Below are 14,718 nucleotides of genomic sequence, written 5' to 3' on the forward strand. Positions count from 1 at the left end.
TGGAGGAGGCCATTTCTCATCTATTGTCCATCAGAGCCATTCAACCGGTCCCTTCCGGTCAGAGGGGCCTAGGTTTTTACTCCATCCTATTTATGGTTCCAAAGTCCTCCGGAGGTTGGAGAGCTATTTTGGATTTAAAGAAACTTAACCTATTCATCAAATATAGGAAGTTTAAAATGCACTCCTTGTCTTCTATTTTGGCCGCCATTCACACGGGAGATTTCATGGTCTCCTTAGACCTCACTGAGGCCTACCTTCACATTCCTATAGCCAAATGTCACAGAAAATTTTTACGTTTTTCCTTTCAAGGCAGGCATTTCCAGTATAGGGCGATGCCATTTGGCCTTTCCTCGGCCCCTCGGGTCTTTACAAAGCTCTTGGGGTCCCTGGCGGCCTATATCCGGGCGTCTCCCATCCACATTTTATGTTATCTTGATGATATTTTGATTCATGGGAACTCCCTAGAGAAAGTAAAAACAGACCTTTCTGTCACCATGTCAGTCCTTCAGGACCATGGTTTTTCCATCAACTTTGATAAAAGTCACCTCCAACCTTCCACATCCATCTCACACCTGGGATCCATTATTGATTCAGAATCCTCCCAGGTTTTTCTCTCTCCCGAGAGAAAACTCAGTATAGTGGAGTTAATTTCTAACATTTTATCTAATTCTTCAGTATCCATAGTATCTCTGTCTTCCCTTTTGGGGAAGATGGTGTCATGCATAGGCATCATTCCCTGGGCTCGCCTTCATGCTAGGGAACTCCAGTGGCTCCTATTACCCTTTCAGAGATCGGGGCACAGCAACTCAAATCGGCGCATTGTCATCCCACTAAGTGTTCGCAGATCCTTCAAGTGGTGGAAGTCTCCGGCCATGGACAGAGGATCCCTGTTCAGGTGTCCGGATCAATTTGTCATCACCACAGATGCCAGTCTATCGGGATGGGGCGCCCACGCCCAGGGGATGATAGCCCAGGGCACGTGGTCCCCGGAGGAAGCTTCCAGGCCAATCAATTGGCTAGAGTTAAGAGCTGTTTCCCTGGCTCTGAAGCATTTCTCTCCTCGCATTCCCAACCGGCACGTTCTCATTCTCACCGACAACATTGCCACAAAAAGCCATATCTGCAGACAGGGGGGCACGAGATCCAAGGCTCTCATGAGGGAGGCCCTCAAGTTAGGCCTTTGGGCGGAGAAACATCTCCAGTCGCTCCTAGCCGATCACATCTCGGGGAGCCTCAACGTCCAGGCGGATTGGCTATCCCGAGCAACGATAGACCCAGGAGAGTGGAACCTCCATCAAGACCTGTTCCATCAAATCAGCCTCAGATTCGGCCTACCAGTCCTGGATCTCTTCGCGACCAATGCGAACGCCCAACTCCCTCGCTTCTTTTCCAGATTTCCATCCCCGGGAGCGGAAGCAATCAATGCCCTCCGGAGTCCATGGCCTCCAGGCCTACTCTACGCATTTCCTCCAATTCCAATCCTCCCGGACGTGATTCACAAGGTCCTCACCGAGAGGGCCCGAGTAATCTTAATCGCCCCTCATTGGCCCCGCCGGCCCTGGTTCGCAGATCTCCAACAGCTGTCCGTCCAGGACCCTTGGCGACTCCCCGTTTCGGGGGATATGCTGCGGCAGGGGGCCTCTTTCCATCCAGACCCGGAGTGGTTCCACCTCACCGCCTGGCTGTTATCAGGAGAGACTTAGAACTGCGTGGTCATGACCCCGATTCAGTGGAGGTCATTTTAAAGGCCAGAAGGGGTTCGACCAATCGAATCTACGACCACACATGGTCCAAGTTTCACCAGTGGTGTCTACAGGAAGGTCTCTCCCCTCTGTGCATTCCCATACACAGAATTATTTCCTTCCTTATGCAAGGCTTCCATAAAGGACTTTCCACCAGCACCCTCCGGCGTCATCTGGCAGCCATTTCATCTGTCCTAGGGGGTCCCCGCAGACAGCCTCTCCGATCCTTCCCTGAAGTTCAGGAATTCCTCAAGGGCATAGCCAACCTCAGACCTTCCAAGGTCCACAGGTATCCATCCTGGGATTTGCCACGGGTTCTCCATTCCCTCACGCAGGCACCATACGAACCCCTAAAATCGGCGTCCCTCAGGTACCTATCCTTTAAGGTAGCATTCCTGGTGGCTATTACCTCTGCCCGACGCATTTCGGAGCTGGCTGCCCTCTCAATCAGGCAGGACCTTTGTCAATTTCATCAGGACAAAGTAGTCTTGCGACTGGACCCCACCTTCTTACCCAAGGTCAGTTCCATGTTCCACAGATCTCAGGATATTGTCCTACCTTCCTTCTGCCTCCAACGAGACCATCCCTTGGCAATTAGATGGCACACCCTGGATCTCATCAGAGCGCTGAGAATCTATATCCAACGCACAGGACCCTTTCGGAGGTCAGAAGCACTTTTTATAGCCTATCACCCCAGAGTCATGGGTGCTAAAGTGTCTTCAACAGTAATAGGCCGTTGGATCAGAGGGACTATATCTAAGGCCTATGAGTCGGCCTCCCTCTCAGTTCCAAGGAACATCACAGCGCATTCCACCAGGAGCGCAGCCACCTCGGCCGCTTGGGCGACTCAAGCCCCGTTGGAGGAGGTCTGCAAAGCAGCCACTTGGGCCTCGCCAAATTCCTTCATCAGGCACTACAAGATTGATTCTTACGCTTCAGCGGACGCTGCCTTCGGCAGAAGGGTACTCCAATCCGTTATCTCACACGATAGCAATCTAATCCCACCCTAGGGACCATCTATTGGGTATGTCCCATGTGACTGCTGGACCCGCTCCTTCAGTACGGAGAATAGGCGTTGATTGCTTACCTGAACGCCTCTTCTCGTACGGTGAGCGGGTACAGCAGTCACTTCCCGCCCTTGTATGTGTCTTCTTTACCTTTCTATATCTTTCTTCCTCTAACAATGAGAGTTGAACACTACAGAGCTTCACAACTGAGCCTAGTCTATGGATTCGCGAATTCTGGGGAAGGGGCGGATCCGGCAAGCTTTTTTAATACTAGGCTCAGTTCCACCGGATTGGACATGAGCAACCCATGTGACTGCTGTACCCGCTCACCGTACGAGAAGAGGCGTTCAGGTAAGCAATCAACGCCTATTTCAGGTGGAGATAGCTGTTTACGAAAATGATGAGCCAATGCAGTAATCTCAACCACACCGTAGTCCGGTGTGGTTGAGATTACTGGCCCGAAGGGAAGGAGCGGTTCGGGTTCCCCGCGCGGCGGAAGGAGAGGCGCCAGAAGACTGACGGGTTTCCCGGCAGGCCAGTCCGGCCGGCCACCCATGCGAGCGCTTTTCGGCGACTGTTCCGGCCCGGGAGGTCCCACAGGACGCACGCCTTCGCCGGGGTTCAGTTGCATCAGGGGGGGAGGCTTGGGCAGCGAGAAGGGCAACGGCTGAGGGGAGGCCGCGGCAGCTGCCGAGTCTCCACCTGACATCGCTTTCACCCCCTCCCCCCCGGCGCAGGCCTGGCTCCGCCGAGCCGGCTCTGCTGTACTCCCGTCGGGATCCGAGGGGAGACCGTTAGTCAGAAACCGAAACAGAGAAGAAGGAAAGGGAGACCGGGCCGGGGACGCGGGTGAGGGGGGGAGGGGGGAGGAGGGGTTACTGGTCGGAAGTCACCGCGCACGCGGCCGGAGGAGGAATGAACAAAACCTCACGCCGGGAGGGGAGGGGCTTCCGCTTCTCTCCGAAGGCGGGTGAGCGGCCAAGATCGGAGCGTCTGTGTGCGGTGGGGGGGAGTGAAGGGGTTCGAGTAGGAGGCGGAATGGAGGCAAGGGGGGGAGGGAGAGACGCACGCAAGCGCAGGGGACGCTGGGAAAGCAGCTCGCTCCGAGGTTGATGGGCGGAGCTACGGAAGCCAAGATGTACCATTTCTGGGCGTAAACACAAGGCGGGAAAAATATACTGTATACCAGTGATTTTCAACCTTTTTTGAGCCGCGGCACATTTTTTACATTTACAAAATCCTGGGGCACACCACCAACCAAAATGACACAAATCTAATAAATAAATAAATAAATAAATAATAAATACATACATACATACATACATACATACATACATACATACATACATAAATAACCCCCTCATATATACAATCCCATGTAACATCCCCTTATAAATACAGTCAATCATCAATCATCCCTCCTGAAATTTATACCACTGTCTCATTTCTGGGTACTTCTCCTGTCTTTCCCCCTTTTCTCTCTCATGTTTCTCATTTCTCTCTCTTCCTCCCTTTTTCCCTCATTCCTTCTCCCTCTCACTTCTCCTCTTTTTCCATCCCTGTCTCTCTCCCCCCCTTATGTGTGTGTATGTATACACACTCCAACCATTTCCAAAACCAGTTGAGGGCTGGGTTTTTTTTCTCTTTTATCCTTTTCAAAAACAGGTGTGGGCTGGGGGGGGGTTTCTTATTATTTGGATGCTTTTTACCATATGCTTCAAGAATCACCTCTCTCTCTCTTTTGTTTCACTCTCCTCTCATTCTCTGCCTCAATCATTTTCTCATTTCTCCTTTTTTCTCCCCTTTTTGTTCTCATTTCTCTCACTCTCCTTTCCTCTCCCTATCTGTCTTGCTTTCTCTCTCTCTTGCTATCTTTTTCTCTCTCTTGTTCTCTTATTTTCTCTCTCTCTCTCTTGTTCTTTCTCTCTCTCATGCTTTCTCTCTCTTGTTCTTTCTCTCTCTGTTGCTCTCTCTCTCTTATTTTCTCTCTCTCTCTTTCCTTTCTCTCATTCCCTCTTTCTCTCTATCCTTTCTATCTCTCACTCTTTCCTTCTCTCCCTCCCTTTCTCTCTCTTTCCATTCCCTCTTTCTCTCTATCCTTTCTATCTCTCACTCTTTCCTTCTCCCCCTCTCTTTCTCTCTCTTTCCTTTCTCTCATTCCCTTTCTCTCTCTCCTTTCTATCTCTCACTTTTTCTTTCTCTCCCTCCCTTTCTCTCTCTTTCCTTTCTCTCATTCCATCTTTGTCTCCTGGGGCCGACTGCGCCTGCCCTGCACCCCCCACCGCGGAGGGAAAGCATTTGGCATCGGCACCGCCAACCCCCCCCCCTCCACAAGCAGCAAAAGCCTCTGCGACTGAGCCGGAAGGCAAACGGCGCACCCCGCCGCTTAGGCTTTTGCTGCTCCTGGGGGGGGGGAGGATTTTCTCCTCCCCGCCCCCCCCCGGCAGCCAAACGTCGCTGGTGCAGGAAAGCAGCGTGTTAAAAGGCGCGCTGCTTTCACGGAAAACAAACCCGGCTTTCCTGGCAACGGAGGATGACAAGCAGGACGAAGCTGGGTGGAGCAACGCGAGGCTCAAGCAGGCAGCTTCCGCGCGTTTCTTTCAGCGGAAGAGGAGGAGAGGGAGCGGATCGGGCGGGCGGGGGGCAGCGCCTTCTACTGCCGGCGCCTCCCCGCCCCCCCCCCCAGGCAGGCAGGGGAATGGGGACTGCGCGCCCATGGAAAAGGGCACGCAGGGGGGGTATTTTGGGGGTGCGCGAGTAGCGGCGGCGGCGGCGGGCAATAGCCGGGGGGCGGCTTCTGCAAGTGGGAGCTCCAGGGCTGAAGCCTCAGCCCTGGAGCTCCCACTTGCAGGAGCCACCTCGCGGCACCGGTTGAAAAACACTGCTGTATACATACAGTACAGCAGGCAACATTTTCTAGGCGCCAGACAACATTTTCTAGGCGCCACTGGCGACCAGGCGCCTGGGTTTGTCGATCCCTGACCGTATTTGTAATTCTGTTTTTTATATGTTATGTTGGAAAGAAGAAGTTGGTCTTACCTGACACGCCCATTCTCAGTGCGCTGCGGGAGAATGCATAGAATTTCATAGCACAATAAATAATATAATAAGCCAATTGCCTAAAACTTTGTAAATTTCCTTCTTGAAAAAAAAAGATTTTTTTTCTTTTTACCATGATGAAACAACAAATAAAATATTGAGAACCACTTATCTAATTCATATAAAATAAATTTTAGTAAATCTGTTCAAAATATCATATGAAAACCCATACTACAATAGAAACTTTTTCTGTTTATGCTAATTTAATTTATCCCGGCAACAAACTTATACAAAATGGATACATTGAAAGATCTAAGGCTTATTTCTACTTACATAATAGTTGTCATTTATTTGTACCATTGGTGCATTTACGCAAGCTCCCAAACATTCAACTTCAGTTATAGTGAAAAGTTTATCAGGCGTAGTTTCTCCAACTTTTATACCTGAGACAAGACAAATTAGTTTGATTTGTAATAAAGCAAATTGTAAACATGAAATCATTATGGCTATTTGTCCCAATACAATGTTCCAAAACAGATTATAGCATTTGCATAATTCAGTATTGGTTGTATTAAATTAGCATATTTCCCAATCTGTTCTTGCCACTAGAGTTGCAATGCTGTTTATAGGAATGTATGAGTATATAGCTGACTGTTAGATAATATAATGAGCCAAATGTTATCTTAAATGAAGATAACTTCACAAGATTGAGCCGGGGTGGCGCAGCAGGTAGAGTGCTGTACTTCAGGCCACTGAAGCTGACTTGTAGATCTGATTCAGCGGTTCAGATCTCATCACCGGCTCAAGGTTGACTCAGCCTTCCATCGTTCCAAGGTGGGTAAAATGAGGACCCGGATTGTGGGGGCAATAGCCTAGCTCTGTTAAAAAAGTGCTATTGCTAACATGTTGTAAGCCGCCCTGAGTCTAAGGAGAAGGGCGGCATAAAAATAGAATAAATAAATAAATAAATAAATAAACTATTTCGTGGGCTGGGGAAGAATGAAATAGTATCTTAAATTTCAGCAATCTCAAACATGCCCCTTGCCCCTTAAGGAATCTCACACCACGAAAGTCAAAAGGTTAGTTTAAGTTAGAATAATAGAGTTGGAAGGCACCTTGGAGGTCTTCTAGTCCAACCCCCTGCTCAGGCAGTATTTTAGTATATGGGGTTTTTTAAATTTTTAAAATTTTTCAATATTTTAATTAATTGGATTATGTATTGGATTGCTTTTCACTTGTTGTGAGCCGCCCCGAGTCTTCGGAGAGGGGCGGCATACAAATCCAAATAATAAATAAATAAACCCTTATACCAATGATGGCGAACCTCTTTTGGTTCCCATGCCAAAACTGGTGTGTGGGTATGCTAGCATGCGTGCTTATGTACTCACACCTCTTCCTTCCCCCCCCCTCCCCCCCCCTCCATGCATGCACAGAGGCCTTTCTGAAGTCTGGTAGGTGAAAAAAATTCCCAAAAGGGGAAACGGGAAATTCAGGAAAACACACTTCCGGTTTGCCATTTTTTGCACTCCAGAGAGTTCAGGGAAGCTTCCTGAAGCGCTGAAGTGCAAAAAACCCAGTGCAAACTGTAAGTTCAGAAAAGGCACTACCAGTTTGGCCATTGTGCTGCTTTTTGCACTCTGGGGCTTCAGGAAGTTATCTGAGTGCAAAAAAAATAACCCAACGGCAAACTCTCCGAGTCTTCGGAGAGGGGCAGCATACAAATCTAATAAATAAAATAAATAAACTGGAAGTTCAAAAAACGCACTTCCAGTTTTGCCCATTGTGCTGGTTTTTTTGCACTCTGGGGCTACAAGAAGCTTTCCTGAACCCTCCAGACTGCAAAAAACAGCACAAAAGCACACTGGAATTGGGTAATTATTTTTGCCCCCAGTGCTTCAGGGAAGCTTCTCTGAAGTGTGCAGAGGGTGAAAGGCTGAAAATTAGCTGGCCATCATGCACATGCATGCTGGAGCTGAAACATGGCAGTCTCGCATGCCCTCTGATATGGCTCTGCATGCCACCTGTGGCACACATGCTATAGGTTTGCCATCATAGCCCTATACCATTTTAGACAAATGGTTTTCCAATATGGAGATTTTAAAATCTCCAGTGTTGGAGCAACCAACTAACTTCTGGAGGCAAATTGTTCCACTGATTAATTGTTCTTCTCCTTAGTTCTAGTTTGCTTCTCTCCTTATTTAGTTTCCTTCAATCTGTTTTCTCAGACTCTTATTTCCTTTTCTCCCTTTTCTTAGCTATAAACCAGACTCTCAGGCTATACAGCTCCACCATCAACAGCTAAAAAAATCCCGTTGCCTGGCTCTCCAGTATACAAGATTAACTTTCTCATGATCAAGTTTCTTTGCAAATATGCTTTTCAGAGCACAAATACAAATTGGATTAAGTAAGAAAAGTCAATACAACGCAAACAGGCTCGTTATACAGGAAAATTAAGAATTTCATACCAAGCTTCTTCTGAATGGCTTCCACTATACTATCTGAATCTTGAAGCATGCAAGGTGTGGTAGTGCAGACTTGAATGTGATATTTCCCAACAGGCTTACGGTTAAACATTGTATAAAATGTGGCTACTTCATAAACTCTCATAGGAGGCATTTGTAGAATCTCAGCAACCTATAAATAGGATATAATTTTTTATTTGAATAATTATTCAAATTTACATATATTTACATATATTGGTACTTTTAGCAAAGGCAATAAAAATATTGCAATATCTTAATTTTCTTAAACTATGACTTGAGGAATTCTTGCGCAATGTGCAATCTGAAGACAGTAAATACTGTCAAATTATCTGAATATTTTTAAAATTGAAAAACTTTCTTTAAATGATCTGGCAATATTCTAAATTATTTATTTTAAGAGAAGTATTTAACGAATATTAAAATTATTTTGTGTTAATATTCAGTTATACATATGTTAAAATATAAATAAGTACCTTATTCATAGCGGATATAGGTAGCCATCCATGTTGTCTTTGAGCTAAATCCAAGACTGGGATTACTGCCGAAGATTTATGTCCTTCTGGGTAGTTATTTACTATTCCATCTATCCTCTGTTAAAGAAAATAAGTATTACAAAACCCAATTTTATTGAAATAAAAATACAGCATTTCACCCATCAAAACATGAAAGGTCATCAAAAAGGGGCTACAATGTCGTAAAAAGCCCAAGTAATTTAATAACAAAATAAAGAAAACATACCTTATAGTTTTCAGGAGTGAAATCAAATGGGGTATCTGGGTTATTTTCAGGAGTATCTCTGTGCTGTACAAATTACAATAAATGAAGATTGTTAGATACAGAAAAATTATATTCTGTATCATAATAATTATACTTCATAAGAAGAGATTCGTCTTATAAAGATATGACAAGCTGTACTAGCAGCTGACTTACTGGAACCATTTTCTATGCATCATCTACCCAGTCGTTTCATAAATAAAATGTTGTATCATGCTATTTAATTATATCACAGGGGACATGAAAAAAGTGTACTAATAGTGAATACTTTGATCATCGTTTCAACTTACATGTTTATTATGTAAACCAATTGCAATAAGTGAAAACAATGTTGCAGTAATTGCATGCAGAATTGCAAAATAAAACTTTATGATAACCTAAACGGTTGAATGTCATTTAATTGATCACTTAAAGCTATAAAAATTATTGTACCTAGTCAAATATTACAGTACAAGTAATCCTTAAGAAACAACAGGCCATTTGATGACTGTTTAAATAACCGACACCCCAAAACTACATATGAACCTGTATCTTCAATGTTGCAAGTTCCAACAGATGCAACATTCCCACTTCGACAGACCAGGGAGATTCTGCTACATCCTTTTCTGACAGGTCTCACACCCCCGCATCCCTTGCAGCACTTAGACCTTCTCCTAATGATTCCTAGAAGCAATGCCATTTTCATTATCCCTAAAATGGCAGTTGCTTTCCAAGAATTGTGCCCGTCTGCTGGCCCTGATCTGCTGGCAAGCAAGGAGGCTGCAAAGCTGTCCTAAACCAAAATATCAATGTTTATATAAAATCAATTGCTAGAAATTGAATGTTACAAAGTTTAACAACTAAACATGCTTCTAATCTTAAGCACATACTGTAACCACACTACATTAATTGTTCAATAAATATGCTTTTTAAATTATAAAATATGTTTTTGTTTCCAATTTTGATTCTTTACTTAACTATTGACAAATTCAGAAATCTGGACAGATAGACTTATATATTCAGATAGACTTATACAAAATTAGTCATATTGTATATGTAAAACTAATGTGAAAGCCTATACATGACTACTTAATATGATATGTATAGATATAACAGATAAGCCTTTACACTTTGGAGGGTTATATTCTCTACATGCTTGCTGGAAATATATCCCACTAAACAAAATGAGCTTTTTTTCCCTAAGTAAACATGATAACTCAATACGTTGATATATTTTCCAAGTACAACAATCATATATACGATCACCTATAGACTATGTATAGCAATTTTATTAGTACTAATAGAAAGGAAGTGTAATGTTGTTATAAATACCATTAACAAATTGCACACAAATAAAAGCCACATTTTTTCCATTTTACTAAACATTTTGTATAATCATTTATGCAAACTACTTACCACAAACAAAGTTCCACCACTACTTCTACATTCTGCTGATGTATGAAGGCAGCGAATATTTGTCACCTACAAATATTTCATATAAAGTAAATTGTATTTCCAATTGCAATTAAGAAATCAGACCAATCTTAAATTATGTTTATCCTTACTGAATTAGATGGGTCTATTTTAAGTTACTGTACTGCTGATAATCTGCCTATACTATATATTAACTAAAAGTATACAGTATTACACGCAAAAGTAAGTAATAATATCTGTAATAATATGTATAAACATTTCAGATTTGTTCTCTTATCTGCATCTAAATCTCCATGCTTCAAAGGAAGAAATTACCAGCAGAAAGTTTGGAAAAGGAAAGATAAATAGCTTGAATTTCATCTTGCTGTATCCTTCACTTTAGAAATCCCTATGGCTCATTTTAACAGGAACTAAAAAAGGCATCCTATCAACAGAATCTTTGGTGCTTTTGTGACATAATAACCAACCATAATCATCCCCTCTATACATCTGCCTACATGAATAAAACTCTTGAGAACTAGATTACAAATCTTTAATATAAAAATATTTAGCAGCTTGATTTACTATCTTTGCTGGCATGGTAAAAAAACCTGCAAGTTCTGAAATAATAAAACCTCACAATAATGTTATGTTTCTAAAACAGTCTAAAACAGTTCCGTAATAAAATGGATAGGGAAATTATTGCAAACAAGGAAGTTGTTCATTTTTGAACAAAGCTGAATGACAGTGAGGAGGAATTTGATAGAAGAAACATGCTGAGGGAATACAGTATTTCTTTGAATGAGTTTAAAATTCCAGATCAAATGAACTGGCTATAGCAGTGATGGCGAACCTATGGCACTCATGCCACAAGTGGCAGATGGAGCCATATCGGTGGGCACAAGAGCTAAGGTCTGGAAGGTGGTATATAGGCAATTTCTGGCCTCTGAGGGGCTTCCATGGGTGGGGGTGGGGGCATTTTAGCCCTCCCCAGGCTCCTAGAAGGCTCTGGAGCTTGAGGAGAGCAAAAAAACAGGCCTTCTGGTCCAACCAGAAGTTGGCAAACAGACCATTTTCTGCCTCCAGAGGACCTCTGGGGCTGGAGGGGAAGGCTGTTTTCGCCCTCCCCAGGCTCTTAGAAAGGCTCTAAAGCCTGAAGGAAGTGAAAAATGGGCATGCCATTGTGTGCTGGGAGGGGGGCTGTCACATGTGCATGGATGGGGATGCATGAAATTATGGGTGTGGGCTCACGCAAGAGCCCCCCACACTCTCCCCTGCTTTTGGCATGCAAACGAAAAAAGGATCACTAGTACTGGGCTATAGGTATTCTTGAAGCTATAGGTATTGAGGAATTCTGGACAACTAATAAAATGATAGTTGAATAAATGATGGCAAATGTCAAGAGAGAGGAACGACCAATAAACTATAGACTAGTCAGTACAATTTCAATATCTAGAAAGATTCTAAAGCAGATAATAACATGATATGGTAGGCTGAAAATAATGTGGTAATTCCCAGAAATCAGAACCAATTTTGGATTCTAATAATATTGCAGCCTTAATTTTGCAAACATTTAACAAAGTATTCATCATGGTAAGTTAAGTTAGTTAAGTGTGGACCAGATATTCTGACATTTGAATACATAGCCAACTGACTCAATCTTGTAATAATGTTTATCTCTGATTCCTCATCTTGACAGAAGGGTCTTAACAAATTGGAACAGTGAGCAAAAAGCTGCAATTGGGAGAACATTTGTAAATTTGTATGTTTGGGTAGCTAAAAATTAAAAAATTGAATACAGGGTGACCATTACTAGTCAGCAATACCTGCAAAATACATCTTATATCCTGGTGAATCACAAATGAACATAAGCCAAAAACATGATGCACCTGCAAAATGATGCACCTGCATGAGGGATATGAATAAGGTTTTTGAAAGGATTAAAATAACATCTCAATCAGCTTGCCAAAAATTGAACAGTGTTGGTTTCAGAAGAATTGGGTATCGAAATTACAAAACCAAAACCATATTTAATAGGAAAGCAGAAGGTATTTTTAGATAAATGCCTTCAGACCATCTGATGTATCTTAATTTCTATTTCAGCACTTAGTGAAGGGCTTAGCCTAATTGGCTTAAATAACCTTTTCAGTTCCATGAAATCTATGCTTCCATGCAAGACAACAATATGCCATGGATACAACAGACATGCAAGCAGCAAATGTACAGGAATTAATATGAATGTTTAAATATAATGTTGATGCAGCTAGCCATATATAATGCTGACCTTGACATATAATTTTGATCAAGGAAACATTCTGCAACATATGACTTTAATGGACTAATTTGAAATTTTGAATGTCCTGAATAGCAAAATTTTTCTGCAATGAGCAAAGTCCATCTACAACCAGGTCATACAACCACAAAACTAATGCATGGTGTGCAAATGAAAAACATACTGTCCACTTCTTTGCCTGGTATACTATTCCCTTTTCTTTCTGTTTATTAAAAAATTATGATAGAATCAGGAAGTGCTTAATATCTTGGGACATTATTAAAAAAAAAGATATGCAGTAAACTTTTTGAGTTTTGTATTTCTAACGATTCTAAGAAGATTCAGGCTTCTTTTAGAAATCAATATTTATATCTCTTCCTCACCAATGCTACTTGCCAATAAGACAACAGACCGTAGCAGTTTCGGATAGGTGTAAACTATCAAATTCAAATGTATGTAGAAAAGGCTGCCTGCGTTACTCTGGCATGCAGCTCCAGCTCCCGAGTTCCATTAATCAACTGACGGTGCATTTTAACGTGAGAGGACCTTTGTGAAAAGCCAAGAGGTAGAAAAAACAGTGCAGGGGATGATAACGATTGCAAATTTCGGTCCTGTCACTATCGCCTAGTTCGACACATACGAATTAGGAACGGAACGAATCTGAGAATTAAGACGGACTGATTTTCGAGGTAACAGAAAGGCACATGTAGTTCGCTTTGCATCCATCTTACTCTCGCTTTGTCGGCTTAGACTCGCTGCTTGGAGCAAAACAACATTGCTCTGACGCACTCCCCCCCTTCGTTTCTCCTCTGCTGAGGAAGTGAAGTACACACAGCCCGAACCTCACGCTCCTCCCCTTCCCGGAGAGGAAGGCCACCATGCCCTTGGTAGTTCTAATTCTCCCTCGAGCTTTCTGACGGCGCCCCACTTGCTCCTTTGAAAGACTGCAACCTTTCCCGCCACACACCCCTCCTTACCAAGCGTGGAAAGGCAGTCCGAAAACAAACAGAGAACAACATGGCGGCAGCCGCCCTCACCGCCACCTCAACCCGGTTCGTTCGCTCGCTCTCAAGAGTCACAGAGACTCGCTACCCCGGCCGCTCTCTGCGGCGCATGCGCAACCGCAGCAGTGAAAACAACCGGCCTGTTGGGAGTGCGACGCGCGCGCTCTTTTAGGCCTCTTACGACAGACGCGCGCGGGTAGAGTGGCGCTTTAGGAAAAATGCGAATGTTTCCTTTCAAAAGTGCAGCTGGAGACCGTGGAAAAGATCAGATACAGACCCCGGCTGGCCCTTTTGCATGCAGGAGTCCTGATGCATATGATGAGTACTTTGCTGCCTTTTTTAAAAGCAGTCGCAGCTTGCAAAACTATACTTCAACAAAGCTTCCAGGACTGTCTTCCTGTGCGGTTCTAGTCTGCGCTTGAAATGTTTACTAAAAGTTGTAGCAGTCGAGGAAAGGACCGATTTCATCTTTCCCAGTTCGTTATATCAGTACAGTATTTCCCAACCTTGGAAACTTGAAGATATTTGGACTTCAACTCCCAGAATTCCCCAGAATGCTGGCTGGGGAATTCTGGGAGATGAAGTCCAGATATCTTCAAGTTGCCAAAGTTGGGAAACACTGTTATATGTCAGTAATAAGGGCGGTGAAGAGGACACTAAGAAAGAAGTAAATCGGCCAAATATGACATCTAAAGTTGTCCCTAGAAGCTGACCAGAGCAGAGATACATGATTACAGTATAGCCTAATCTTGTGTAATTTAATAGAACTTGCTTGCATAAGAAATAGAAAAGAAATTTAGCATAATTTACAATGCTGTTCTAGGCTGCATGAACAAAGGGATAGTATGAAGGTTTCCTGAAGTATTAACCCTGCTTTATGCTGCTTTGGAAAACCTCACCTGGAATAGTGTGTCTAGTTTAGGTCACCATACTATTAAAAAGATGTTGAAGCTCTAGAAAGGTGCAGAGAAGACCAGTAAAGATTATTAGGAAGCTGGAGGCTAA

At 43.5% G+C, this 14,718-nt stretch overlaps 1 protein-coding gene across 1 annotated transcript in view; it reads right to left on the reverse strand.

The window, feature by feature from the left end:
* The window catches only part of NDUFV2 (NADH:ubiquinone oxidoreductase core subunit V2), a 29,001-nt gene extending 15,173 nt beyond the window's left edge, over nucleotides 1-13,828 (reverse strand). Inside the window, exons 1-6 of the mRNA XM_070747566.1 lie at nucleotides 13,687-13,828; nucleotides 10,441-10,506; nucleotides 9,010-9,072; nucleotides 8,745-8,861; nucleotides 8,254-8,422; nucleotides 6,122-6,231 (exon numbers count right to left, since the gene is read on the reverse strand). Coding sequence (XP_070603667.1) covers nucleotides 6,122-6,231; nucleotides 8,254-8,422; nucleotides 8,745-8,861; nucleotides 9,010-9,072; nucleotides 10,441-10,506; nucleotides 13,687-13,728 — 567 coding nt within the window. The 5' untranslated portion in view covers nucleotides 13,729-13,828. The remainder of the gene's footprint in view (nucleotides 1-6,121; nucleotides 6,232-8,253; nucleotides 8,423-8,744; nucleotides 8,862-9,009; nucleotides 9,073-10,440; nucleotides 10,507-13,686) is intronic.
* Between the last annotated feature and the right edge of the window lie 890 nt (nucleotides 13,829-14,718).

This window comes from Erythrolamprus reginae, chromosome 3 (assembly GCF_031021105.1).
Source record: "Erythrolamprus reginae isolate rEryReg1 chromosome 3, rEryReg1.hap1, whole genome shotgun sequence".
Classification (NCBI taxonomy): domain Eukaryota; kingdom Metazoa; phylum Chordata; class Lepidosauria; order Squamata; family Dipsadidae; genus Erythrolamprus; species Erythrolamprus reginae.